This window comes from Eublepharis macularius, chromosome 17 (genome assembly GCF_028583425.1).
Source record: "Eublepharis macularius isolate TG4126 chromosome 17, MPM_Emac_v1.0, whole genome shotgun sequence".
NCBI lineage: Eukaryota > Metazoa > Chordata > Lepidosauria > Squamata > Eublepharidae > Eublepharis > Eublepharis macularius.
Genome location: NC_072806.1, coordinates 25,892,356 through 25,919,626, shown reverse-complemented (window position 1 = coordinate 25,919,626; position 27,271 = coordinate 25,892,356). Strand labels below are relative to the sequence as shown.

General features: G+C 43.0%; 1 protein-coding gene across 1 annotated transcript in view; it reads right to left on the bottom strand.

The window, feature by feature from the left end:
- Positions 1 to 27,271, bottom strand: part of LOC129345063 (autism susceptibility gene 2 protein-like) — a 955,148-nt gene that overhangs the window by 752,114 nt on the left and 175,763 nt on the right. The window contains 1 exon segment of the mRNA XM_055002049.1: positions 9,184 to 9,393. Within this exon segment, the coding sequence (XP_054858024.1) occupies positions 9,184 to 9,393 (210 nt within the window).

The window sequence follows — 27,271 nt, the reverse complement described above, 5'->3', positions numbered from 1 at the left end:
CACAGCAACATTAAACCAATAAGCCAGGGCACAAAAACACAATAACATATCAAGCAGTCTAAAATTAGCAGAAACAGGCATCAGGCAAGAAGCAGATCACAAAGCAGCAAAGAGGTATTAAACCCCCTAGTTAAAAGCCTGGTTTAAAAAGGAATGATTTAGCCTGACCCCTGAAGCAAGGTAGGACTTAAACCTCAAGGGCAGGGTGCGTTCTGAACGGCAAGGAGCCACTTCTGGAAAAGCCTCATCTTTGTTCATCCCCTACCTCACCTGTGCAGAAAAGGGCTTAAAAGGCAGGGTTTCAGAAGAGGAATTAACTGGCAGGCCAGAGCATATAGGTATGTGCATAAGAGATCAGCTGCAGTGTGTAGGGTTTGGTGTAGTGGTTAAGAGCATGGGACTCTAATCTGGACAGCCTGGGTTTGATTCCCCACTCCTCCACTTGAAGCCAGCTGGGCGACCTTGGGCTAGTCACAGCTCTCTGAAGCTCTCTCAGCCCCACCCACCTCACAGGGAGTTTTGTTGTGGGGATAATGATAACATACTTTGTAAACCGCTCTGAGTGGGCATTAAGTTGTCCTGAAGGGCGGTACATAAATCGAATGTTGTTGTTGTCATTGTCGTTGTTATTGTTTTTTCAACGTCTTTGGAAGATCCATAGCAATCTGTGTGTGCCACGTATGTATACAACTTAATGCTAACAACAGCATTAGCCAAGTAGTTCAATGCCAAACAGAATAAATTTAACACATTTCCCTCAAGACGTTACAATATTTAAACAGCTTCTGTAATAAAAGGAAAGGTCTTGCCTCCTGCCTCCAAGAAAAGGCTACGATTTCCCTGCCACTCACAATTTTACCTGATGCGTTTTGTTTCCTTTGCTGTTCCAATAAAGGCAGCCAATTTGATTTGCAAACCCTAATTACAGCCAAATGAAAGTCTCTCAGAACCATCATTAGCAATTGTGAAGGGGGGGGGAGAGATCTACAGAGCATCATTTTTTTTAAAGGAATATTTCAATTGTTTCCTGAAAACGTTCAGATGGAAACGGTGATTAGCAGAGGGAGGGAGGGAGAACAGAGGCAGAAAAACAAAATGAGAGGCTGATTTCTAGTGAAGTGGCAGCTCCTAGGAGCACCGGATCAATGGCTGCCGCACTGCAAAGCGGCTCATTGGAGACGGAACAGACATGCACATAGATGATTAAATACCATCATGTGAGGTAAGCCCTTATGGATCAAACCAGGGATCCATCTAGCCCGACACCCCACTTCCTGCAACAGTCAACAAAGAAGACCCACAAGGAGGTCATGACTAGATGACCCTGGAGGGGGTTGGACTAGATGACCCTGGAAGGATTGGACTAGATGACCCTGGAGTCCCTTCCAGCTCTATGATTCTATGAAGGAAACAGCCTGTCTGCATTCTTGCTTCCTACCTACTGGTGTTCAGAAGTTCCACGATGAATCCACTCCTAACCATCAGAATGCAAGATGACCCCTACTGGACCAGAACAAAAGTCCATTTAGTCCAGTAACCAGATGTGTCCAGGAAACTCACGAGGAGGAAGTTAAGGGATTGGGTGATCCCCATCGTCACCACCATCCCAGTAAATCATGCACAGAGGTATATTTCCTATACTTCGAAGATCCTGGGTTCAATCTCCTTCACCTCCAGCTAAAAGAATCCGATGGTAGGTGATGCTCCCACACCATGGTGAGTTAGGAGTCAGTGATGGGTCCCCCTTATGGTGGAGTGGATAGGAGTGGCAGGACTCTAATCTGGAGAGCCAGGTATGATTCCCCACTCCTCCGCTTGAAGCCAGCTGGGTGACCTTGGGTCAGTCACAGCTTCTTGGAGCTCTCTCAGCCCCACCTGCCTCACAGGGTGATTGTCATGAGGATAATAATAACACACTTTGTAAACAGCTCTGAGTGGGTGTTAAGTTGTCTTGAAGGGCAGTATATAAATTGAATGCTGTTGTTGTTGTTATCATTGTCGTTATTATTAAACAGGGCCCTGGGAATCAGGCGGGGCAGAACATCCCAGTAGAACTGGATTGATGAACAAAGTAAATAAACTACAGTTTTGGGTCTCATATTACAAAGCGTCTATAAATACACACACACATATGCACACATTATTTAATTAGCATGGCAGGGGGGTAATGGTACAGGGTCTCTTAAACTTGACATAGTTTAAAGCATGGCTTAATCCAGCCCTGGAGTCCAGTCTCCAGATCTGAGCCAAGTCCTCTTAAAGACTGCATGTGATACTCACCCATCATTCAGGCCGTCACTTTCTTTTCAATTAGTGGTTCTTGGACAGGCTGTAATGAAAGCAGTTGCTAAAGAGCACTTCGGATGTCACCCTAAGACTGCAAATCCAAACTGTAAATAGCATGTTGTAAATCACTCGTCACTGCTGTCAACTCTCCCTGGAACATCCCCAATCCAAGCCCATCTGTTCTGCTCCCTAACCAACACTACTGCCAGCCAGACGGCTTCCACCCACCCGCCCACTTCCTCCTCCTCCCATTACCGGTCATGTCTGAGATATTACTAAGATGCACAAATCAAAGGTGCAGGGCACAGAATGCCTCCCCCCTCCATTTTTCCCTCTGCTGCTTCAGCAGCTGTGCTTTGTCTCACGACAGAAGCAAGCATAGCTTATCCAAAGACATAACCCGACTCTTCATGGTGGGAGCAATAGCTAAAAGAATTGATTCCACATGCAGACTGTCAGCTGGCACCTTAAGCCATGATAAATAATAATAATAATAATAATTTCAAGACAGAAGACCTCTGCACTGGCAGTTATGGCTTCTGCATGTAGAAGACTGATTTATCCTACATGGAGAGTCTCTCTACACGAGACATCTGACAAGTGAAGAACACGTGTCAGGAGATGCAATGGTAGCTGGGAAGGGTAGCCAAAAAAGACAGCTGGAGGCAGGGCAAAGGCTTTGCTATTCACTGGAGCTGTGTGAAGGGGCTGTGAAATGCCAGAAGGGAAACCTCAGCCCATTAGAACCTCTACAGGTCCAAGCCCAGCTCTGGAAGGTAGCTCCAGTCCATTTCTATTTCTCACTGCCCTCAGATTACGATTAGAGATGGACACGAACAGAAAAAAAATGAATATGATGTTCGTAGTTCGTTGCCATCCGCGAACAGGGATTCACGAACAACCACAAACAAGGCCCTGTTCACGAACATGTTCATGGTTGACTGTTTGTGGGGGCCAGCAGGCTCTCCTCCAGCTATCACCCAAGTTTGGTCAAGATTCCTACTGCACCACTCCCAGAAACCTGACCTGAACAGGCTCCAGGAAAGGTACCAATAATAAATAATAGCTTGGCCCCAGAGCCTGGCAGCAGCCCTGGAACTTGAAGGGGTAGATCCCTATCCCATCACACACAAAGAAAATTCTAGCTCCAATGCACCCTCTCTATCAAAATGCCAATAGCAGCTGTCTCTCCCTCTCCATGGTCTGCAGAGTCAAAGCTGGGAGTCCCCCCCCCCTGGTCTTTGCTCCCTTGTTGTAACAAATTTGGAGCTCCACACTTGAAAGGAAGACCTGCCTATCAAGCTAAATTGGGCTTAGATTTGGGTTTCCCGGGTAGCAGCAGGAGTTCAGACAGAGTTCAGACAATCCCTGCCTAAATTGCCAAGGGAATTAATTGCAGGTGCCAGACTGTCTGACTTGACGAACAGCAACGAACGAAGCTTGCAACGGCCACCTGTTCATTTAGAATGGGATTTCACGAACAGCTTATTCGTGAACAGCAGATTGGGCTGCTTTTTTTGTTCATATTGCTGTTCGTGCCCATCTCTAGTTACAATCCTACACAGTTTTAGACTGTGAAATTGACAGAGCCTTGAGGAGGCAAAGATGAAATTAACAAACCCCCTGAAGAGGGATCTCTGACGGCTCTGTCTTTTAAAATTATGCTTCCTGGCTAACATTGCATCTCTCTACACTTGACAAACACGTGCTGAGGTGTCTCGTGCATAGACATTCTGATTCCTGCCACTTACCAGCCCAGGTTGGGAAATTACCTGCCCTTAGCCCGTTTCCCACCCCAAGGAATTGAGGTGCAGGAGAGAGATGCCCTCTATAGTTTTCCCTAGTTTCTGTGATAAATACTATAGCAATTAGGGGAGGCAGTCTCAACCATCCTCTGGAAGTGACATCACATCCCACCCAAGCTCTATTCTCCCCAGGCACGGCCCCCAAAATCAAGTGTGATATGATTCTCTATGTCAGGGCCTTGAACAGCTTAGATTGTGATGTATAATAGATAATGAGAGAGGTCAGATATCCTAGCCTCTTGTGTGGTGAAGATAAACAAAGGATTGTCCCTTTCTCTACCCAGTCTTCACAATAACCCTGCAAGGTACACTAGCCTCAGAGATGATCTGACAACGGGAGCTTTGACTCTTGAAAACTGATGCCCAAATCTTGTTGGTCTTTAAGATCCCACTGGACTTGAATCTTGTTAGGCTCAAGAGAACATGACTGGCCCAAGGTAACCCAGTGAAATTCATGATGGGGGGAGGGGATTTGAACTTGGGTCTGCGCCACTTCTAGCCTGACACTCTAACCACTATACTGCACTACCTTGCAGTGGAGATGTTAGAAGCAAAATCTCCCCAATCCTTACCTGACACTCAGTTAAGAAAATTTCTACACTGTCTCTCTCTAGACAACCTGCTTGAAGCAGTTTACAAAGTAAAATATATTCTCAAAATTATACCATAAAGTAATTGAGAATTAAACTATTAAAATCTCAGCCAGAGCACAAATACAGCATAAAAACAAGTCTCATACACCAGTTTGCAGGCTAGATATAAACCATAAAAAAACTGTATAAAAAGATCAACTGGTTAACTGAAAGACTAACCCATTAACTGAAAGATTAACCCATTAACTTAGGGCATTTCAAAGCGTGCTAAGGTGAGAAATGCACTTTTGTGCATTTCTCTATAATGTGCAGCCTCAGGTTAGGAATCAAATGTTTGGGGGTTTGCAAAGACTTAGACCCAGAAAAAAGACATTTTTTGACTAGATAGCTGTCTTGACCACTCTGAGGACATTTCCCAAACAGTTAATTGAACATCGGAGAGGCTACCAAAGTCAGCATTCAGTGACATGGACTTGTCTGCAGTTTGGTGTTGCAGTTCATTAAAAGCGACACTGCCAGGCAGCTCTCAAGAGGGAGCAAACTGAGTTTCTCGTTTTGACTGTGTGCAGAGCAATATTTCCTTCCCGCTTGGATCTGTTCCAGTCATTTATTCCCAGATATGGAACATCAGCTACCAAACATTGCACAGAAGATGTGGGATGTCTCTTATTAAATGTTCCACAGCATCTAAATCGTCGAGGGAGAATTTACTGGATACAAAGGAAAGTGAGTTTTGAAGTCTCTAATTCCCTGAACTACTCGTGTCACAGTTTGCATGCAAAATGACAACATTAGGTTTGAATACCTAATGGCAGGACAAAGTAGGCAAAGTGCAATCCAAGTATGTATGGCGGTTGGAGTATGACCTAGGCCTGAGTTCAAATCCCTTATTCAGACATTGCATCAGTCATTCTCTGTCTAACCTACAAGGATAAAATTAAGGGGGAACCATATCTGAGCTCCTTGGAAGAGAAGAACATGCTGGATAGTTAGCTGCCCAAAGGGAAAGGATATCCAGGGGAAGATTTGAATAGATATAAAAGGTCCTTATATATGGCTCCAACCAATCAGGAAGCAAAGTCAGGAGGCCTGGGAGATTCTCCAATGGAAGGTGTGGTGCTTTTAGACTCCCAGGAAACAACATTGGGTATTTAATATGTCTCCTAGCCCACCAGTCACATCTCACTATGCCCTGCAGAGGAGGGCAGAAAATTCTTCACCCCTTCAGCCAACCAGTCAGTTCCAGCTTCTCCATTCTTCATGATGTGCCACAAAATCCTGTTGTGTTCATACCCTCTCCTTCCAGCTCCTATAGCATCCTGTGCACACTAACACAGAGAAAGTCGTATATTAGCTGATTAGTCTGCCATAGTCCATCTTTGCTTCTCTTGCTTCATCACAGTCTCTTATCGGGAACTCATTTGTCCCTGTTGTCCCTCTGAAGATTTGCCCAATTCCTCCAGTGAGAAGTCCCCCCCCAAGACTGTTCATACACACATACAAAGCCAGTAACATTCTTGTACAGCCCAGACATTCCATGGTAGCCAAACGCTCAAAAATGGGACCTCAATTCTGATCTGAATCTGCCAGGAACTTGATACTTGTCCAGTGTTGCTGGGGTCACAAGTGAGCAAAAAGAGGGCACCTTCCAAACATATAAGAAACAAAGAATAATATTTTGTTGTTGGGGGGGGGAGGCAATTTTATGTACAGTAAAAGCTTTACAGGAACCCAAGTCTCTTCTGTCTTGGGCCAACCCATTGATTTATTGATATACTGTCGAGTAAGTGTATGGAAGGTCTCTTAGATAAGCTTCCCCCTCCAATAAATCCTCCTGATCTTCTCAGAAGGCTTCCTTTTCTCTGCTCAGCACACCAAAAAAAATCCCTCGGTGTTTCAGTTCTTCGCTGATTCCTGTACTTTATTCTTACCTAGGAAAATGTACCTTTTTTGAGTATGCAAATTATATTATGACAGATAGGAATTCTTTTTTTAAAAAAATTGTACCTCAACTCTCTGCTTTGATTCAGACATCTCTCTCTAGAATTTAAGCAGCTGGCTTTTGCCGGCTCAATCAAAAGCCTTTTCCAGCTCAGTGACTTCAGATCATTTTATCTTTTTTGATTCTTTAAAAATACAACGCAAACGTTCATCAGCCATTACAAATTACTTCCCTATCATGTAGGAACATGCCCACGTAGATCAGACCAAAATTCTTTTGCCATCCAATTCCAGAATCTCACTTCCAAAAGCAGCCAGCCAGACTCCACACACATGCAAGTTCTCAACCACAATGAAAAGCAATAGTTTTTCCCAGGGCTTTTTTCTGGGAAAAGAGGTGGTGGAACTCAGTGGGTTGCCCTTGGAGAAAATGGTCACATGGCTGGTGGCCCCGCCCCCTGATCTCCAGACAGGGCAATCTAAACCCCCCTCTGTGTGGAGATCAGGGGGCGGGCCCACCAGCCATGTGACCATTTTCAAGAGGTTCCGAAACTCCGTTCCACCACGTTCCAGCTGAAAAAAAGCCCTAGTCTTTCCCCTCTTTGATGCTCCTGGCAACTGGCATTTAGAGGTACATCACTGTCCTTGAGAACGGAAGTTCCATCTAACCATCATTGCTAACTGTCACCTACGGACCCTATCCTCTGTCAATGTCTCTATTCTCCTTTTAAAGCCACTTCCTAACTCAGATTATCCTAGATCCAACAACCTCTTGAAGTTGTGCTATATCCTTCCAATCACAGTTCAACCAATGTTTTTTTTTTCACTTGTCCTAATTTAAACAAGAACTCTCTCAAGCGTCAAACATTGCTAAGGACATCAACTACCTCTGCAAGCAACTAAGACTCACACTCATTTGCCATTTGACTGGATTCACTCAACTAGCTTCACCATACCACACCAGATGCTCGGTTCCTGCAGACTTCTCCATGACTACAGCCTTGCTAATTCTGCTTTTATTTATGAAAGGAGCCCAGTCACTGTAGGCTTTCTGGACCATAATGGACAAACAAGCATGACGGACATCTCCCTCTCTCCCTCCTCTATCCATCCATCCATCCATCCTCTGGCAGGAATTTCACATGCAATGTATGAAAGAATACTTTTATGTCTGTTCTGATCATCAGTTTTATTGGATGCCCCTGAGTTCTAGCATTATGGGAGACAGAGAAAAAAAAGAGTTCTTCAATCCACCATTTGGAGAACATGGACAATTTTCTAGCCCACTCCATTCACAGTTCTTGGTGAAGTCAACTGTGATAGCAAACAGACTGCAATGCATAGCTGGTCTTTCTGCTACATGCTTTATGACCACTGATATCCTTGGACACAATGACCTCACTCTCCTCACAATTGCCCTTGGGAGCCTTTTATACCCTTAGGAACAAAGAACAAGAGCGTTCACACATCTCTGATCTGATGGCTTCACCTGAACACTCATACCACCCCCCAAGGAGATAAGCAACCACCTAGAAACTCTGTTCTCACACACTTCAGAGATACAGAGAATGAAATTTGCTCTAAAACCTTCCTGAGACAACTTACATGTATTACATACCACACCAGACCTTAACAGCCACTGAGAAACTCACTACATATTATGAGCGAATGCTTGTCAACAAAGCCCAGAAGGCATTAGTTCCCCTAGAATGAACAGCTTCAACAGGACTTCAAGCAAAGATGTATATGCATGGTGTGCATGTGCTTAATGTACACCCCAGCTTCCATTTTTCTGTCCTTAAAGCCCTCCTCTAAGTGTATGTTCCTTCCACATGGTTCAGAACACCATTGGGGGTAACAGCAAAATGTCATGCAGGAAAAGCATTACACATCTCACCCCTTTCAACTCCCCTGCTTTTCCCCCTAACACAACACCGTTATATGGGTTCGCACATAATGCACAACTGCATCCTTAAGTACATTCATCAGAGAGGTCATTTCCATGATGGAATCATCACCACTTTGTTCAGCCCTAAAAATTGCTTAGTTAGCAGCAATCATGTTCTCCTATTGCATTCTGAAAGTCCATTCCTTCTCACTCTAGGTCAGGGTCTCAAGAGTGTTGCTCTTGAAGGCAGAGTGTGCAACAGCAAACTAACACCATCTGAGAGTGTATCCCAGAATCGTCTGCAATGCCTTAGAGGATTGTGCAGGACAGTGGGTTGCACTGGAGGACAGTCTTGGAGGCAAACATACAAGTCCAGATGCACACGTCATTTCAAGCTGTGCCCATCAGTTCCGCCATCAGACTGGCTGGGGTACCAAATGATTCACATTTAGGAAGTGTAAGCCTTAATGAATAATTTATACCATTCCAGTAGGATTTTGACACAACAACTGCTTGCTATTCTTAGCCACTTGCCAAGATGCGATCTGCAATAGTCCAACCACAGATGAGGAAGGCAATCATCCTGACTTTACAAAATCAGCTCCTTAAAAACTTCAATCCCTTCAGGAGGGAATAGAACAAGCCACTCCGGTTTAAATCCCGTTCCTACCTGTCGGAGCCTTTTCAGAACCCTTTTTCTTTTCCTGAGGTGCTGGCAAAGGTTGCGATCGTTCTCCCGATCCGAGCCGTAATGGGGATGGTGCAATCTGTTCTTCTTAGGATGGTACGGCAGCCCATTGGTAAGAATGTCTCGTTTCTTCTTCACTAAGGGATCTTGACGCTTCTCCACCTGGTCATGAGGCTTCACTACTGCATCCTTCTGCATAAGAGGGAAAATGAGAAGAAAAAAAAGTTACTAAATGTTTGTCAGTCTGGTACACAGGTACACAATACTAGAGAATAAACAAACTTTTAATGACCCTGAGGAAGGACTTCTCTTGGATCAGCTATAAAATGAGCTACTGTTATGCTCTGTTCCCACCTCCCTGAGCAACAAGGATTTTCCTTTGGATGAGTGAACACTAGAGGCAGGCACGAACTGAACTATGAACCAAAATTCCTCACGAACCGGGTCGGTTTGTGGTTCGCGAACCAGCAGTTTGTCAGAGCCCATTTCTGATGAACTGCCACTAACTTTAGGCCAGTTTGTTCGGTTCATTTTTCAGTTCGTCACTGCAGACAGCCTGGAGCTGATCAATCAGGTTCCTAGGCAATGGAGGGGGGGGGCTTTCTGCAGCCCCTGAAGTGACGTTTTCACAAACCAAACAAACTGGTTTGCAAACAGGGGCGAGTTTGTGAAAGTTCGTGTTTTGTGAAATGTGGCAAACCATGAACCGCATGATTCAGTTCGTGCCCACCTCTAGTGAGCACTAAAGGCATATGACATTCACAAAATATACCAGTAGAACAGGAGTGGAGGCAAACAAGTATCACTACAGGTGGCAGCAAAGATCCTACATCAAAGTCCCCTAAAGTCGCCCTCGCATACCCTGGGTCTTGCCCCTCTGTCTGTACCTCCCCTTCAGCAGCTCCACCGCCACCCTCCAGGGATATTTTGCTATTTGCACCCCCCTCCCCACTCCCATAACTGCCATAGAGGAAATGGCCATGCAAGGTTTTACTTAGTAGCATAGTGAACGGCCAGGGCATGTGGTAGCAGGAATCAAGGTTAAAGGACTTTCTTATGTACAAGGCACAACTAATGTAAAATACAGGAACACAGTAAAGCATACAAAGTAAGAGTCTTCCAAATTTTGCTTGGGTTTTTTTAGACTTGACTATTATATTACACTCTACATAGGTCTCCCCTCAAGTCATTTCAGACACTCCAATTGGTGCGAAATGCCACAGCTCAATAATTATCAGTTTTATTATTTTATTATTTTACTATTATTATCATATAACCCCTATTCTGCAGTCACTCCATTGGCTACCCATCAGTTACCGAGCTTAATTCACAGTTTTTGCTATCACATACAAAGTCTTTCTCAGCCTTGGTCCCTCATAGCTGTGGGACGACCTCTTTCCCTATGCTTTGCTAGTGATTGAAGCTGAGACCTTCTGCATGCTGAGCAGATGCTCTACCACTGAGCCACAGTGGTAGAGCATTTTAGACTGCACCATTTTAGACTGCAGGTGGTGACTTTTTAAAAACTTCCCTTTGCATTAAAAAATAAATTCCATACAAATAGGGAATTCCTCCCTGTATGTTTTTAACATGGAGGGACATTCCAAAAAAATGTGACCCTCCTTGCTCTTCCACCTTTTGTCTGAAGTGATGCAGTTCTACCACCCCTCGGGTCTCTGCTGCTTCACTGCTGCCTCATTCTCCTACATGTGTAAACCAGACTTAAGCAATTGCACAGTCTTATGGGCATGGGGGCCCAGATGCTAGCAAAACTCAAGAGGTTTCTTTTATACAGAGAAAGCACAACTAAGTTTGTTAGAGCCAGTTTGCTGTAGTGGTTAAGAGTGCGGGACTCTAATCTGGAGAACCGGGTTTGATTCCCCACTCCTCCACTTGAAGCCAGCTGGGTGACCTTGGGCGAGTCACAGTTCTCTGGAGCTCTCTCAGCCCCACCCACCTCACAGGGTGATTGTTGTTGTGGGGATAATAGTAACATACTTTGTAAACCGCTCTGAGTGGGTGTTAAGTCATCCTGAAGGGTGGTATATAAATCTAATGTTATTATTATTATTATTAAATATGTTCAATTGCTTGTCAAAGTTCAAGAGGAAGCTTGTTTCAATATAGTTATATATTTTAACGTATCGTCACCATCTCTCTTGTGTAACATGGGGCATCATTACAGTCTCCTTTTGGGTGCATTCCGTCAGAAGTTCATACCAAGTGCTGCGTTGCAGTCCGCTAAAGTATTGCTACAAGTGTGAGGTGGGGAGAGAAGTGAGGAAGATCTTGCTAGCAGCAAACTAGCATCAGCCAAGCTCCATCTGGGCTACGCTTGTCTCCTTCTCCTAGTAGGTACTTGTGCGGAGCCAGAGGCACCAGAGTTTCAGGGCAAGCTTCAAAGCGCTCTCAGCTTGTGCCTTCCCAATCAGGATGTGCCTGGGATCTCTCTTTCATGTTTGTGTTGTTGTTTAATTGCATTTGGAAACGATATTTCCATAATGTTCTGTGAGCTGCTTCGGATCCCTGCAGGGAGAAAAGCAGCATATGACTGCCATAAGTAAATAAATAAATGTTGCCAGCCATGCCTTTGCTAGGTGAACAGGCCAGGAAGAGGCTTTCTCAGTAAGGCTCAGTAGCAGTTCACAGATAATCCCCAGTGGTCCATCTAAGGGTCCAAAGCTTCAATTAGGTGAATCTTTCCAGCTGAAGGTGGTGGTGGTAGCGCATGCAGTAATGTGCAAAGAAAAAAACACTTTGCTGATTAAAACAAAGTCAAGGCTGCTTCCACACAAATTGGATAACGCGCTATCAATGCTCTTTAGTGATCATTTGGAACTGGGTTTTTGTGTGTGGAACAAAAAATCCACTTCCAAAGGATTGCTAAAGTGCATTATCTAACGTGTGCAGAAATGGCCCAAGTCACATTGATTTCAGAATGTTGGCACCTAAGAAGTGGTGTTGATTCTTTTTTAAAAATACAAAGAAGAGTACATAGCTGCATTCATTCGGGCTGAGGAGAGGAGACTCAGTTTGCAAGAATATCCGCTAGCACTGAAAAAAGGGGAAAGAAAAAAAATCCTTTTAAGCTCCATCAATTTCCAAAGGGGAGATTAACATTCCTTCTTTTAGCTGGTCATAGGGAGGGAAAACAGAACAATGGAGCATAATAGCAGCCCTTCCACAAGCCTGAAAAGTAGGAAGAGCTTTTTTTAAAAACATGCTTCACTGAAAGGTATATTTTTTAAAGGTTTCTTAAATCCAAACTGCTAAAAATCATCAAACATTATACTAGTGTGTAAATAGAAGGAGTCCAAAATGATTAATAAAACTTCAAAGAACGGAGTTTGTGCACCCCTTATCCACAAGCCTTTGTCCTGAATAAAGAACATTTACAGTTTAATCCGAAACAGAATTAAAATTTACTAAACCCATTGAAGTCAATATGTTTAGGAGGATGCAACTCTATTTAGAATTGCACTGTTTGCTTTGTGCCAGTAGCTCAGATTTGAAGGCAAAACATTTTTGATTTAATAAAGTCTTTTCCCTTGTTGGTTCTATCACTTTCCTCTTCGTCTGGTGAATTGCAAAAATTTATAAAACACTACGCAGTCATTTAGAAAGAGATCAATAGAGAGATGATTGCAGAAAGCAACTAGAGGATTAAATGCAAGATTTATCCCAAAATTAGATTGAATCAAATGTTCACAGATAACCCTTACAACCTACCATCAATATGCTTAATTAATCATCTGTGTGCTTGGTGTTTACATAACCAGTGGCAAGGCTGTGGGGATATGATGGTGTTACATTTACTAAAGCTAGCAGAGTCTCAGCCAAGCTGGTGCCTGGAAATAGCTTAGCAATGCCCCATTAAGTAGCTGAAGAATTATTATGGAGTTGTGGCTATAGTGTCAGATTATAATCTGAGACTCTCTGCGATGGATGCTTGCTGGGCAAGCTTGGGCCAGCCACACTCCATCAGCCTAACCTAGCTCACAGGGTGGTTTGGTGGGTAAAAAGGAGGAGAGGCTTTGGGCCCCACTGGGGAGAAAGGCAGAGTATAAATGAAGTTAATAAATAAAAGGAAAGCCACTTATAGAACGTTGGTGACATCTCCATTTGCAAAACATTTACAGGCCATTTGGCTTCCGTTTTTTCAGTGCCTTTTCTGTGACTGTGGAAAGTTCGTTTCCAGAAAAGGCGCCAAAAAACGGAAGCAAATGGCTCGCGACCGTTTTGAAAATGGAGATGTCTGGATTCCTGGGGGAAAGCCGCCAACGTTCAGTGACTGGACCATCCCTTTAAAAGCATGTGGAAACGGCTGAAGATAATAAAACAAGTATTTGTCTGCCCTAAAACAACTACTTGGAAGAAATAAAATGATACAGATACATCCTTATGATAAACATCCCTCACGCTTGCACTAAAAATGCTTGCTTTTTTTTTTTTAAGATCTTCACTGAACTCTCAAAAATGTTTCACAGGTATCTGCAAGCATTGAAAGCGATATTCTTGAAATGCAATCATGAACCCACACAATGCCTTCCCGCTTGCTTGCGCATTGCTCTTTTTTCCATATGTCATAGTCTTACCTTACCAGAAGCAATTACAGAAAAAGATCTTGATACAATATTCTGCATGATTACTTGCTGCAATTCTCTGGAGTCATAACCAAAGGGCTTTTCCAGCAATGTTACACATCCTGGATCTTGCTATACATGATCTAGGCACTGAACTGGGACCTTCTACATGCAAACATGTACTCTAACATTAGGCTAAGACCCTTACTTCTGCATGAACTATATTCCTAGGAACTAGGATTTCCAGTTATAGATGAGTTGGTTACACTGCATGATCAATTATACCATTTTCAGACTTGAAAGCAAAAGTGAAGAAATGAAATACGATGATGATAACATCGTCTGTGTAAGAGGTCTTTGGGAATTGCCCAAACCCCATCTGAAAATGGAACCCACAAGTTAATCAACGTCACACTGAACAATCAACTGCGTTGCTGGCTGTTGTTTTAGTCATCTAGTTTTGGCCATAAACTCTCCCCAAACTATCTTATTTCCTCCAAAGAGACCTTGAAAATGCAGGCCTCAAGAACAAAATCCCCAGAAAAACCATTTTGGAAAACAAGAGAGACATTCAAAACATTTGTATTGACCTTCAGTTGACATTTGTGTTCAGTATGGATTCCTGTGAATGACTTTGGGAGCCATATTGGACCAAAAAGACTACAAAAAAGTACAATTCTTTAAAAAAATGACTGAAATTCACAACATCATTCTTCCAGGAATCTTACAAGATAAAACTGTTCAGTGCTGAAGACATCCACTTAAGATCACAACAGTGGATAAAACTTTTTGTAATTATAAGAACAGGCCCTCAATTTCAGTTTCAACGACTTACTTTTGGGAAGAATTTGATATCTGTTAATAACGAAAGAAAACAGTGGTGCTCCTTCCCTGTTTTATAACTCTACTAGCTTGATACCCGTGCTTCGCTATGGTATTTAACTGCTTTAAACCCAGTTATAATACTTATGGGTATGTAACATTTTTCTTAGCTGGTTTTGTAGTATAATAGCATAGTACCCAAGCTTCACAGGAAAGCCAGGCCCCACAAGGAGACTGGCAAACCTAGTGAACTTTTAGGGGAAGACTGGGAGGTGCTTTTTACCTCAGGACACATTAGGGTTGCCAGCTCCAAGTTGGGAAATTCCTGGAGATCTGGGAGGTGAAACACGGAGAAAGCGAGGTTTGAGGAGGGAAAGGACCTCAGCATGACATAATTCCATAGAGTCCACCCCCAAAGCAGCCATTTTCTCCATGTGAACTGATCTCTGTTGCCTGGGCATCCATTGTATTTCAGGGAGATCTCCAGCCACTACCTGGAAGCTGGCAACCCTAGGACACATTCAATGACTCCCAATAGCAACTGCATACTGTTTAGAATGTGGGGGGTGAGGACCAATCAGGCCACATATGCAAATGACTTTTGTGTTCCAACTGACTCGGGGGGGGAGATGAGGTGTGGAATGTTGTGAGCCCCAATCAGCTCGCATATGCAAATGACCTTGAAAGGCTGGCTCAATCAGAGAAGAGTGGCTGAGCTGGCAGTGGGCAGGGGCACAAGCAGGCAGCAGCCTGCTAGCCACACAGGGAAGCTATATCCCTTTGGGAAAACATCCTTTTAACACCCTTAGAGGACGAATTTCTTAAAATCTCTTCTTAGTGGGTTTTACATCAGGAAAAGAATATTCTTCCCAAATTTCATGTTTCTAGATCCAGGGGTTTGGGCTGGGCATTGATGAGTCAGTCAGGACACTTGTCTTCATATATATAGATTATTGGTTTTGACATAAAATACCTAGTATAATGGGAATGGACCTTGGAATCACTATTACTGATAAGATTTGGTTAAAGGTTAATTTACAGAACAGTGTGAGAAAGCACAGTATATAATACTGAATTGGAGTTAGATTTCATCCAGATGTCATGAGGGGATGTGATCACAGTCAAATTTATTCATCTCAGATTTAGAGATAATCATCCAAATAACAAATCCGAGCCACTGAGCACTCTTTAACATTTTGGATGGCAATTATCAAGGCATTACTGAAATCACTTGTTTGGTTCTCTCATCAGTTGTTAATAATCTTATTACAATCCTCCCCTAAAATTATAATATACTCCACAGAAACCCAGTTCTTACTATATCAGTTACCTGTTTCTTTATAAATTATTGACGTTATTTCAATTCTATTTCCCCCAACCCAGAAATGTACCCAAGGAGTCTTTTAAAAAAATAACACAATGAAAATTGAAATAATAATAAAAATACACAGGTAAATAAACTAGCAGGAGAAAATCCAGGGGATCAAAACAAAATAAAACATGGCAGATCAGAAGAAATTAGGTATGCCTGCTGAGCAAAGTAGTAACACAACAAGAAGTAGGTACAGTGCGCTATACTCCAAAGAAGGAACATGGTGAAGCAATCTAACAACCAGCCGTGAACATGTCAATGAATAGTCAATCCAAAAAATCAACTGCTCCTCATAGGGTTGCCAGCTCCTGGTTGGGAAATTCCTGGGAGATTTTGGGGGTGGAACTTGGAGAGAGTGGGGTTTGGGAAGGGGAGGGGCCTCAGCATGGCATAATGCCATTGAGTGCACCCTTCAAAGCAGCCATTTTCTCCAGGGGAACTTATCTCTGTGGCCTGAGCATCAGTTGTATTTCAAGGAGATCTCCAGCAATCATCTGAAGGTTGACATCCCTACCTAGTCATCATGAGTAGTGAACTGAATTTGAGCTGGGCCAATGGGTATTCAAACATTCATGTTCTGTCACCCTGACCTCAAACAAAATGCTTCTGACATATTTCACTATGACCAATCAAATGATGGCAATCTGGACACATACAAACCCTCTCAAACTGGACATTTAAACTTGTGACCTTCCCATTTTTCCTACTACCTCATCCTGGACCTAGAAACTTTGTTTAAAATATCTATATGCCTGCATTTCTCCAGAGCAACCCTGGAACCAAAGAGGGTCAGATTCAAATTAAACTTCAGGATTGCCCAGTTGAAACAAATTCCCCTCATCCAAATTGTGTCCTGTTTCTAAACCGGAAGTAGAGCATTAAGAATCCTCCATTGTTTTGGTTCCCCCCCCCCAAATTCTCAATTTTATACCGAATATGGTTCATGCTTAGTCTTGGCCACTTGTGGTCTCTCCATTACTGATACTCAGGTTCATAGAGATACAACAAACTTCATACTACAACAATGCAGTCTTGATATGGTCATATTCACAGTTGTGTTAAGCTTCTTTCGTGGTATGTTAAAGCAGATGCACAGACATACGTCAAAGAATGACCTTGATTGATCTTTTCATCCATGGTAGCTCGCCTGTAACAGATTTTTATTCCTGTCTTACCAAAGATCCCACCATCCCAAAAGAAACATTTATCTTTTACTCTTCTTGGATAGCTTTCAGCAATTAGTAAGGCCTGTCAAACAGGACTGTTCTTTGATCAAGTTCTGCTTATCAGCAGGAGTGGCGTCAGGGTTTCCGGCACCCATGGCCGGCTGGCCAGGCACGTGTGCACGTGCACGTGCACACACACACACACCAGCCTGCATGATGATGTCACATGTGACATCATCATGGGCATGTGCACGAGCTGGCCCGATTGCTGCAGCGGGCGGCTGGGACGGCATGTGGGTGGCCTCCCAGCTCTCCCACTCAGTTGCCCTGTGCCGCCCCAGATGCCTGCCTGCGGCTGCTGTGCCTAGCTGGGAGCGTGTGCTGGTGGCAGCAGCGCAGGGCGGGAGGGCTGGAAGGCTGCAGCTCCATGGCGCGCATTCCTGCCCCCAGCGCCACCCCCAGCGCCTCCTCTGGCGCCACATACAGTGCCCCACGCCCTGAGGCAACTGCCTACCTGGCCTCAATGGGCGTGCCGGCCCTGCTTATCAGTACATTATTTATGGGGTCCTTCTTGCTTTTCTCCTCCTCTTCCACATACACAGAGATCTTTCTAGAGTTTATTCATTTCTTATATTATTGGAATTACTACACTCTAGCTTCTTAAAGAAGCAAGATATCAAAATATATATGATCATTAATATAAATCCTACAAAAATAGAACATAGAAAAGTTTGCTAACATTTCCTAATTGACTATATGTTTAAAACAATCACCGTTTCTATGAAATGCATCAAAATCTCCATAGCATATAATGCAAAGGTAAGAGTCTCACCTAGATTCACATGAGATTTCTTACAATCAGAACTCTAACATACTATCTGAATTTGTATGTTTTATAAGTTATCTTATGCAATATCTAAGATCTTTTTTCATGTGATAGCATAAACAAACTATGATTGGTTTAATGCTTAATTAAATATTCATAATTTCTATTGTATAAACTTCTGATTAGCCAAAAAGTGATCTTATATCCAACTTGCAAAGCAAAACTATAAATCTGTGAGAAATGACAGAAAGAGTAAAGTTGGTAAGTCACCATTGGTCCATTCTACGACTGGAGAACATTAATATAGATAGAGTCCACTATTTTTAATTGGCTATCGAAGATGAAAGCAACACCTGTCTTAGTTATTCAACAATCTGAAAAAAAACTCAAGACAGTTCATGCAAAGTTTAGAAGTTCACTTAGAATACAAGTGGATTGCTTAGTATTGCTTAATGCAATGTGCTTCTATCTGTATTACTGCAACACTCCAGGAGTAAACACACACATTTAAGAACGAAAGAACGAACAAAAGAATGAACAAAAGAACGAACGGACGAACGAACGGACGAACAAAAGGAAGGAACGAACGAACGAACGAAAGGAAGGCAGGGAGGAAGGAAGGAAGAGAAAAGGAGCTCAAAGAACTGAAATCTGGTACAATGTGCCTGCTGCCATTCCCAAATCATTTTTTTAAAACTCTCCCAGCTGATCCAGCATTAACAAGGAGAGAAATGCAGCAGAGAGTTGACATTCTGAAACAATGAAGAACAGGGACAAGTGGGAGGGAATCTGCTCGCCCCCACCCCAAGTCTAGGATTCTAGGGGGAAAACAATCATCATGATTTCAAAGCCATAATGGAGTGGGAGGGGGGAGAGATGTTTGTCTTGCTGCAGTCTGCTCCCAGCTGATCAACCTGAGAACACCCTGAACACAAGTACGATTTGGAAGGCAACATTATGTGCTCTTAGTAGTAGATTAATGAATGTAATTATCTCCCATTGTGGAAGCAAATGCTGCATACCCTGTAATTTATAGGGCGCTATAAAGTTCTAATGTGTTTTTATGTCCATAAACTGCTTAACCATAATCTAATGTATTGGTGCCCAACCCTCCTCTTAAGTGGTTTCTCAGCTGTGCAGGGAGGACAAATCCTTCCAACATGGCTACTTTTGATTTAATGTGACTCAACTGTATAAACCAATCAGTCAGGGACTGGAGAAGGAAGCAGATGGATAGAACCTAACAATTACCGTTTTGGATCAGACCAAAATGGTTCATCCAGCACCGGGTCTCCAACTGGAGCCCACCAGGAGCCCCTCGGGATATTCACAAGCAAAGTTGCCACTGGCTGTGGAAGAAGTATAAAGGTTGTGTCTACCGACTCAAGTGCCCACAAGTGCCGAGTTTCTAGATGGGAACTAGGCATGCAGACTACTTTATAGGGAACTTGACCAACCAGCTGAACCTACCTGATTTGAACGCCACAAGAAGATGAGAGTACCCTCAAGTCATATCTGACTTATGGCAATCCCTAGCGGGGTTTTCATGGAAAAAGACAAACAGAGGTGGTTTGCCATTGCTTGCCTCTGCAACTCAGGTCTTCGTTGAAGGTCTCCCATCCAATTACTAACCAAAGCCAACCCTGCTTAGCTTCTGAAATCTGAAAAAATCAGGCTCACCTGGGCCATCCAGGTTAAGGCAGAGCATCACAACCTTCATGTGAATCAAGTGTCCTGATTTTGCTGACCTCATGCAAACATCAAGCAAAGCAGCTTTGCCTCGGTGGACAAGTCTCAACATTTGCTTATATGTTCTTGCAACACATGATTACAAGTGATCAGAACAGCTGTTCAATCAGTTGTCTTAAGTGAGCTTCTCTAGTATACTCCACAGAGGCAGTGGTCATCAGAGAATAGATCCCTAATTGGAGCAGACAGCTGTCTGTACAAGATACATGTGCAAGACATCTCTGTATTAATTTCATAGGTTTTTTTTATTGGGGGTGAGGTTTAACAACTACCAATTTTATTGTAGCATAAGCTTTTGAGAATCAAGTTCTCTTCGTCAGATGCATGCATGCATCTGACGAAGAGAACTTGATTCTCGAAAGCTTATGCTACAATAAAATTGGTTAGTCTTAAAGGTGCTACTGGACTCTTTTTGATTTTGCTACCACAGACTAATACGGCTAACTCCTCTGCATCTATAAAAAGTAAAAACATTCTTATTCTCAAGAGATCAAAGGTAAACATGATGAGCTCCCACATTACTAAAAATATTACACAAAATTAAAATACAATAACAGCATTTCATCACATATTTTTATACTTTCCTTGACTGGCAGATTTTGTAAGCTGCTGTGAAAAACTTCGCGCTACATGCTGTAACCTTTAGGTTGTCATCTATTAACATCATTCTGGTATACTCCAGTTCTGAGTGGCAAGGATGCCTATTGATTACAGGGGAAATAAACTTAATGCGAATTTCTTGATAATAAGGGCAATGTAATAAAACATGTTCTATAGTTTCAATTTCCCCTATACCACAAGGACACAACCTTCCATCTGAACCTTTTTGTATCTCCCTTCTAGAACGGCTGCAGGGAGAGTGTGATGTCTTGCAAATGAGAATGCCCTCCTATGACTGGGTACCTCCAGTCAAGACAGATAAGCAGCCGGAGAAACTACATACCTAGAGCTATTTTCTCCCTGTAATTGTCTCTCAAACAATATGATATGTCTTTTTAATAAGCGATGGCAGGGACTGAGAGAACAGCACCTAAGTTGCGGCAGAAGTCAGTAAGGTTTTCAAACAACCTGATGCCCCTGCTTCCCAATAAAGGTCTTCTTCTCACAGAGGTGGTCAGTCTGTGACTCTGCTGTAGAACTTTGGAATAAGGATGCTCATGATCTGTTTAATGATCGTGAACCGGGAGCCCTGTTTTTCAATCAGTTCACATCTATCTGTTGAATTACATTTCATGCAATCAAATAGCACAGGATAGTGTAATCAGCAGCCTTTTGAATATTTGGAACTGAACTCCATGCTCCTTGGTATCATTTTGTGCATGTGCAGTGTCACACAGAATTATGGGAAATGTAGTTCCCTTTCAAATTCATTTAATTACCTGACCATTTGTGACAATTGATAGAATCATCTCACCCCCCAAAACAGATGGAAAATCCCCTGCAAGGCAAAGGAACAGAACTTTACCTACATGGATATGCACAGCTACAAAGCTGTTTGAAAGCCTCTGATAGTGGATGGTGGAGAGGCGAAAAGGTTGGGGGTTCAGCTCACCACTGACTGTGGCTGTTCAACACGGAATGTTCACCTACTGAACATGTTTGCCACATCCTTACTGATGTGGGGCTCACATGATGGAATGTTTTCCCATTGCATGCACACACGCACACAAATTCCCTAGACATGGGTATCAGCAAGGGGAAAATCCTAAACTAGAATACATCTCTTGACACAGTCATTTTCTATATGAAAGAATAGCTTTTTTTTTTGTTTAAACATAAGCACACACCCCTCCCAATCTAAAGTAACATATCCAGACACATGTTTATGACCTCAGCAAGAACTATGCACTGGTAATAACACCCTTTACTGCTGACACTATGTTCAAGAACACGCTTGAGAACCAGTTTGGTGTAATGGTTAAGAACGGCAGGACTCCAATATGGAGAACCAGGTTTGATTCCCCACTCCCCCACTTGAAGGAGCTGGGTGACCTTGGGTGATCTCTCTCAGTCCCACCCGCCTCACAAGGTGATTGTTGTGGGGATAATAATAACATACTTTGTAAACCGCCCTGAGTGGGCGTTAAGTTGTCCTGACAGGCAGTATACAAATCAAATATTATTATTATTATTATCAATAAACATGGAAACAGAAATCCTAAGAACCTATCAGGTTAAAATCAAGTATGTTCAGAAGAACAGAAGAGTTTGCATTCCTAAGTTCACTTGATTTAATTTGCCAACACGCTTAAGGACTACTGCTCGTAATGGATTTTTATCCATGTCTTGTACTGCATCCCATCATCCACTTCACAGCTTCAGAAAAAAAACACACACACACAGCTCCAAACAGGAGTGCTTAGTTTCTTGTCTGAAAGAGCCTGTGTTTCCAACAGACCTCTGATCCCAGCTATCAAGCTGCATTTCACTATAAAAGCAGGAAAAATCCAGGAACCATTAGCAAATCTGAGCCACTTAGATCTTTTTGCACCTGGAGCCAAAAGTTAATCTTCAGTCCCAGTCTGCCTTTTAAAAATGACAGAATCGCTTTTCATGTCCTCAACTGAGCATAAATAAATGCGTGAAGGAAGGCAACTGTGATTGTGCCTACTGCCCCTCCCCACCAATTTCCACATATTTATAAAGGTACCCTAACCCATTTGCACAGCAATGATCGGCGTAACATCTAAACCATGCAACTAGAAGCACTTCTATATTTCCCCCCATCCAGATTCATCTCCGGATTATGGAATTCCAAATTACCTGGCCTTGTTTCAAAACTGAACTGATTACATTAGGAACCCTCCATGGTTTCACGTTATGTATTTTGTATTTTGCACTGGACAGATATGTTTAATGCAATGCTCACTTCCTTTCTGTCTTTTCCTTTTGGGTTTTGATAGGGTTTTTTTTAACAGTAGTACCCTGTGCTGCCAATTATAAATTTCCCTACTACCACTTACCCAAATATAATCCAAGAAAACCAATCACAGTGATATAAAGAAATATGAGTTTTATTGTTTCCAATAAAGCTCAAATGCATACCCTCTCTTTAACTCATATGCATACAGAACAGTTACATCAGAGAATCTTATATATCTTAGCACTAATTGTTTTCAGTATAAAAGATCAAAAAGGTTGATACAAACATCTCTTCAGAATGACATTTTTCCCAGAATACATGGCATCGGACAAGCTTGAGTGACAGGTCAGTTATGTCTCATTTATAATACAAACACCTAAAATCCTGGAGCCATACTTTGTTATGAGTTTGAAACACTTCTGCGAAGTAATCACTTCAAACACCGAAATCTTAGTTATGGAATGAAAACAAGAAAAATGTTTACAGGTGCCGAAAACCTTCTCACTTGCTATGAGTTTAGGCTGACCTGCAGACTAATCTCTTAACAGAGAAGGAGAAGGAATTTGCCACTAAAGCAAATCTACCTTCTGTGGCCATCCCTTGCTTGAATGAATGCTCACATATGATTTTAGAAGAGGAGTCCCCAGAAAAAAATCCCTTAACAAGTTTCTGTTTCAGAAAACACAGGGCAAAAATGCCATATTGACATGATAGAAAAGAGTTCAGTAGCACCTTTAAGACTAACTGGACTCTTTTCTATTTTGCTACTACAGACTAACACAGCTGACTCCTCTGGATATTGACATGAGTATTACTCAAAAAGAATCTTGACACAACTGTTTTTACCAATGTGTAGAGCATGTGTATGCTTAAGTCATATACCACATCCAAAAAGAATCTTGATTCAGTCATATCTAGGCTGATTCCGCACACGTTGGATAATGCACTTTCAATGAACTTTATCAATCGTTTGAGATGGATTTTTTGTTCCATGCACAAAAATATCCGTTCTAAATGATCTATAAAGAGAATTGGAAGTGCATTATCCAACATGTGTGGAATGTGTTCTAGACTTTTTTTTGCAATGTTTCATTAATGCACATGTGCACAGGCATTATAAGAGAAGAGAAAAATGTGAAGGAAATTAAAGATGTGGCAAACCAAGTATGTACCAATACTGGAATTAGTTTTTAAAATTTCTCATATAGTTAAACCAAAGATAAGAATGAGTAGAACGCAGCACAACAAAACGAAAAAAGAACAAAATTGGTGACATTCAGCTATTATTTACTTACTTTATATACAGCAAAATCAAAAAGAGTCCAGTAGCACCTTTAAGACTAACCAATTTTATTGTAGCATAAGCTTTTGAGAATCAAGTTCTCTTCATCAGATACAGCCTACCTTTTCTCACTGAGACTCAAGGTGGATTACATGGTGTAAAACAACACAATCAAATACTATGAGATATCTAATAAACAGAGAGTAGGAATAAAAAAATTAGAAACAATGCAAAGAAGTATCAGACGTGATATGCATAAGTAAAAGTTGGGTGTAGATGAACAGGTCCTATACTCATTTTACCCCTGAATCTCCGGTCCTCATGGGTGGGGCGAAGGGGCAAGATTCTGATCACCCCTCTAAGCATTGTCTGCTAACAGAATTAATGCATCAAAAGAAGGAGAGAAGCCAGAAGCAGATGCAGATGAGCCTACTTGCTGCAAGTCCCCAAGAAAACTTTGAAATTTGACCGATTACAGCGACATTGAGGCAGGGCCGGATCTAGGGTTGGTGGCACCCTTGCCTGGCCCTCTGCGCGCGCACACAGTGCGCACGCTCCCGGCGCTGCAGTTCTGTGACGTTAACACACAGGACGGGGGCATGCTGCCTGCACAGCAAGCCGGCCTCCCAAGCACCCGGTGTGCTGCGGAGCTGGTGGGGGCGACAGGGGCGTGCGCTGGGGCACTCAGCTTGCTGCATGGGCAGCTGAATGCAGGGCTAGGAGGTCCTCTGTGTGGTTCACTTGCCCTGCTGCCCTGTGCTGCCTGTGCGGCAAGCCAGCAGCCCCAGCGCTCGGTACGCCACGGAGCTGGCGGCAGTGGCGGCAGCACGGGCATGCGCTGGGGCACCTGGCTTGCTGTGCAGGAGGCTGAGCAAAGGGCTGGGAGGTCCTGTGCACGTGGCAAGGCAGCCACCCCATCGGTGGGGCAGGTGAAGGCCTCCTAAACCTGAGCTCAGCCGTGGTGCGTTCCCAGCGGCTGGCAGCCGCACACGACGCCCCCTCTTTGGCTGTGCCTGGGGCAGGTCACCCCCCCTCTCCCCCCTCGATCCAGCCCTGCATTGAGGCCATATGAAATGGGTATTAGAGCATACTCTAAGGTCAATATTAAGTACTTCAACCCATTGGCTTATGATTCTGTCACTAAAATAGCTTTATTTTAATAACACTTTTAAAAACTCCATCCGGAAAATCCACAACAACCATCCATCAATTTTTTGAAAAATTCACTCACTAAAGAAAAGTTGCTTTAGGGCCCCTCCAGGATTACAGGCCCTGGAGCTTAAGCCTCATTGGCTTCACAGTAGATCCACCCCTGCCACTGCCACCCAAGAAGCTCTGCCCTGTGGGCAGAAAGGAAGAGATGGTTCCACAGGGACACAATCAAGCAAATCAGCCCTGAAGTCTGTGCACTCAGTGAAGCCAGGAAGCGGGCTCACTCTGTTCTCCATTGCCTACTTACTAGCTTGACCTCCATCAATAACAAATCATGGATTTGTTTGCTCTTTTGACCCTTTGGTTATTGTTGGCTTCAGAACCCTTTCTCCTATAGCATTCTCTGCCAGACAGAGAGGTCAGCAGGGTGGATAAAGATTCCTAAGCAGATCTACTCAGAAGTAAATTCTATTTTATTCAACAGGACTTACTCCCAGGAAGACATTTTTAGGATTGCAGCCTTAGAATCCTTTTAAAAAAATATATCGGCCGTCAACGTGCAGAAAATTAAAACACACAGTACAGTCATAAACAGTTACCCCTTTTTAAGACCATTGATTTCAATGGGCTTAGAAAGATATAACGGCTTAAAACTGCACTATAAAGTACCCGGTAGTTAATGAAAGCAATCAAAATCACAAAGGATCAATACAAACCAAGAAAACCACCAGCAGCAAAAGTCATTACAATGCAATGCAGCAAATACCAGGATAAACCAGAGTTGTTTTTTGTCTGCTGCCAAGCAAAGCAGTTAGGATAGTCTATGTCCATATAATGATATCAGTTTGCTTTTGCAGGGTAATAGTTAAAAGTCAACATAAGCAAGTGCTTTTTTCCTCCATCCATAGCTAACCTGTGGAACTCACTGACACAGGGTGACGGGTCATAGTTTAGGTGGCTTTTTCAGAGGGAATCTGACCAATTCATGAAGGATACCTAGCAGCCATTACTGGCATAACAGCTAAGCGGAACTTCCACATTCAGGGGCAGTGTATCTGAGGAACACTAGTAGGAGAGGGCTATTGCCTTCGTGTCCTGCGTCTGTGGTTCCTAGAAATATGTGGCCAAGCACTCTGATAAATATGATGGAAGACTAGATGGATTCTTAGTTTGATCCAGCCTACAAGTCGCACAACCTCCTTCCAGGAATCATAGCAGAACAGGAGCTAGCTATATTTACACAGTGATGACACGTGGCCTGACACGCCACCTGACACGTGACCTCTTTGGGGAACTGCTGGAACTGTGTTCCTGCGCGTTCCCCCTCGAAATGAGCCCTGACCAGGTGACACTCGGAACTAGACAGTCATTGGTGGCAGTCCCACGTCAACCTTATTACGGTAGTCTAGCTTCAAGTCTGCCATGTGGAAAGAATGCTACTCATGATGAACCTTTGCCATTTCTTTCATTTTATTGCAAATCTCTGGGGGAATAATTTATCAAGCCCATTGCCAAGGGAACCTTCTTTCCAATGGCGTCTCCATTTAAAAGCACTTCTCTTGTCATAGAACATTATGAATAGCCCACTTCAGCAACGTTGCCAGGGCACTTGGTTGGCATCAACCCCATTTATCAAGCACCTCCCAGTTTGTTTTGCTTTGAACTCAACGTGGCTTCTGCTTCGCCACTCCTTGAAGATGACTCAAAGTGGATTTAAACCACACACATAACACATAAGTAAACCCTTCTCTCAATTGATTTGGCTTTTTCTGATGTGCTCTTGCAAGAAGCACGATAATAAACTCTTATTTCTCCAGTGAGAGATTATTGGGTTTTCATTTAAGTTCCTCCTTGTTTTGTCTCTCAGGAACCTGTACACATGTACTGGTGTCTCAGCTTCAGTTCTCATTAAAGAATAAAAAAAGCTTACAAATTCAATCAATCGTGGAGCTTTGCCAAGATGAGTCATGCTTCGGCATCAGCAACTGCACTCTCTAAAAGCATGTTGTTCTGCTGTCCATATGGTCTCACACTGCTATACCCCATACACATTCTCACTGACACTTCGTATGTCTTTGGGAGAAGCGTGCCAAGGTATGTATGGAGTGAGGACATGAAATCTACTACAATCCAGGCTGGATTACTGTAAAATGTTGTATTTGGGCTGCCTTGGAAAAATATTCAGAAATTCCGGCTGCTTCAGGTTTGTAGCAGGGGCTTGCCCCGTGCATTGAGTTCCTCACTTCTTGTTTTTT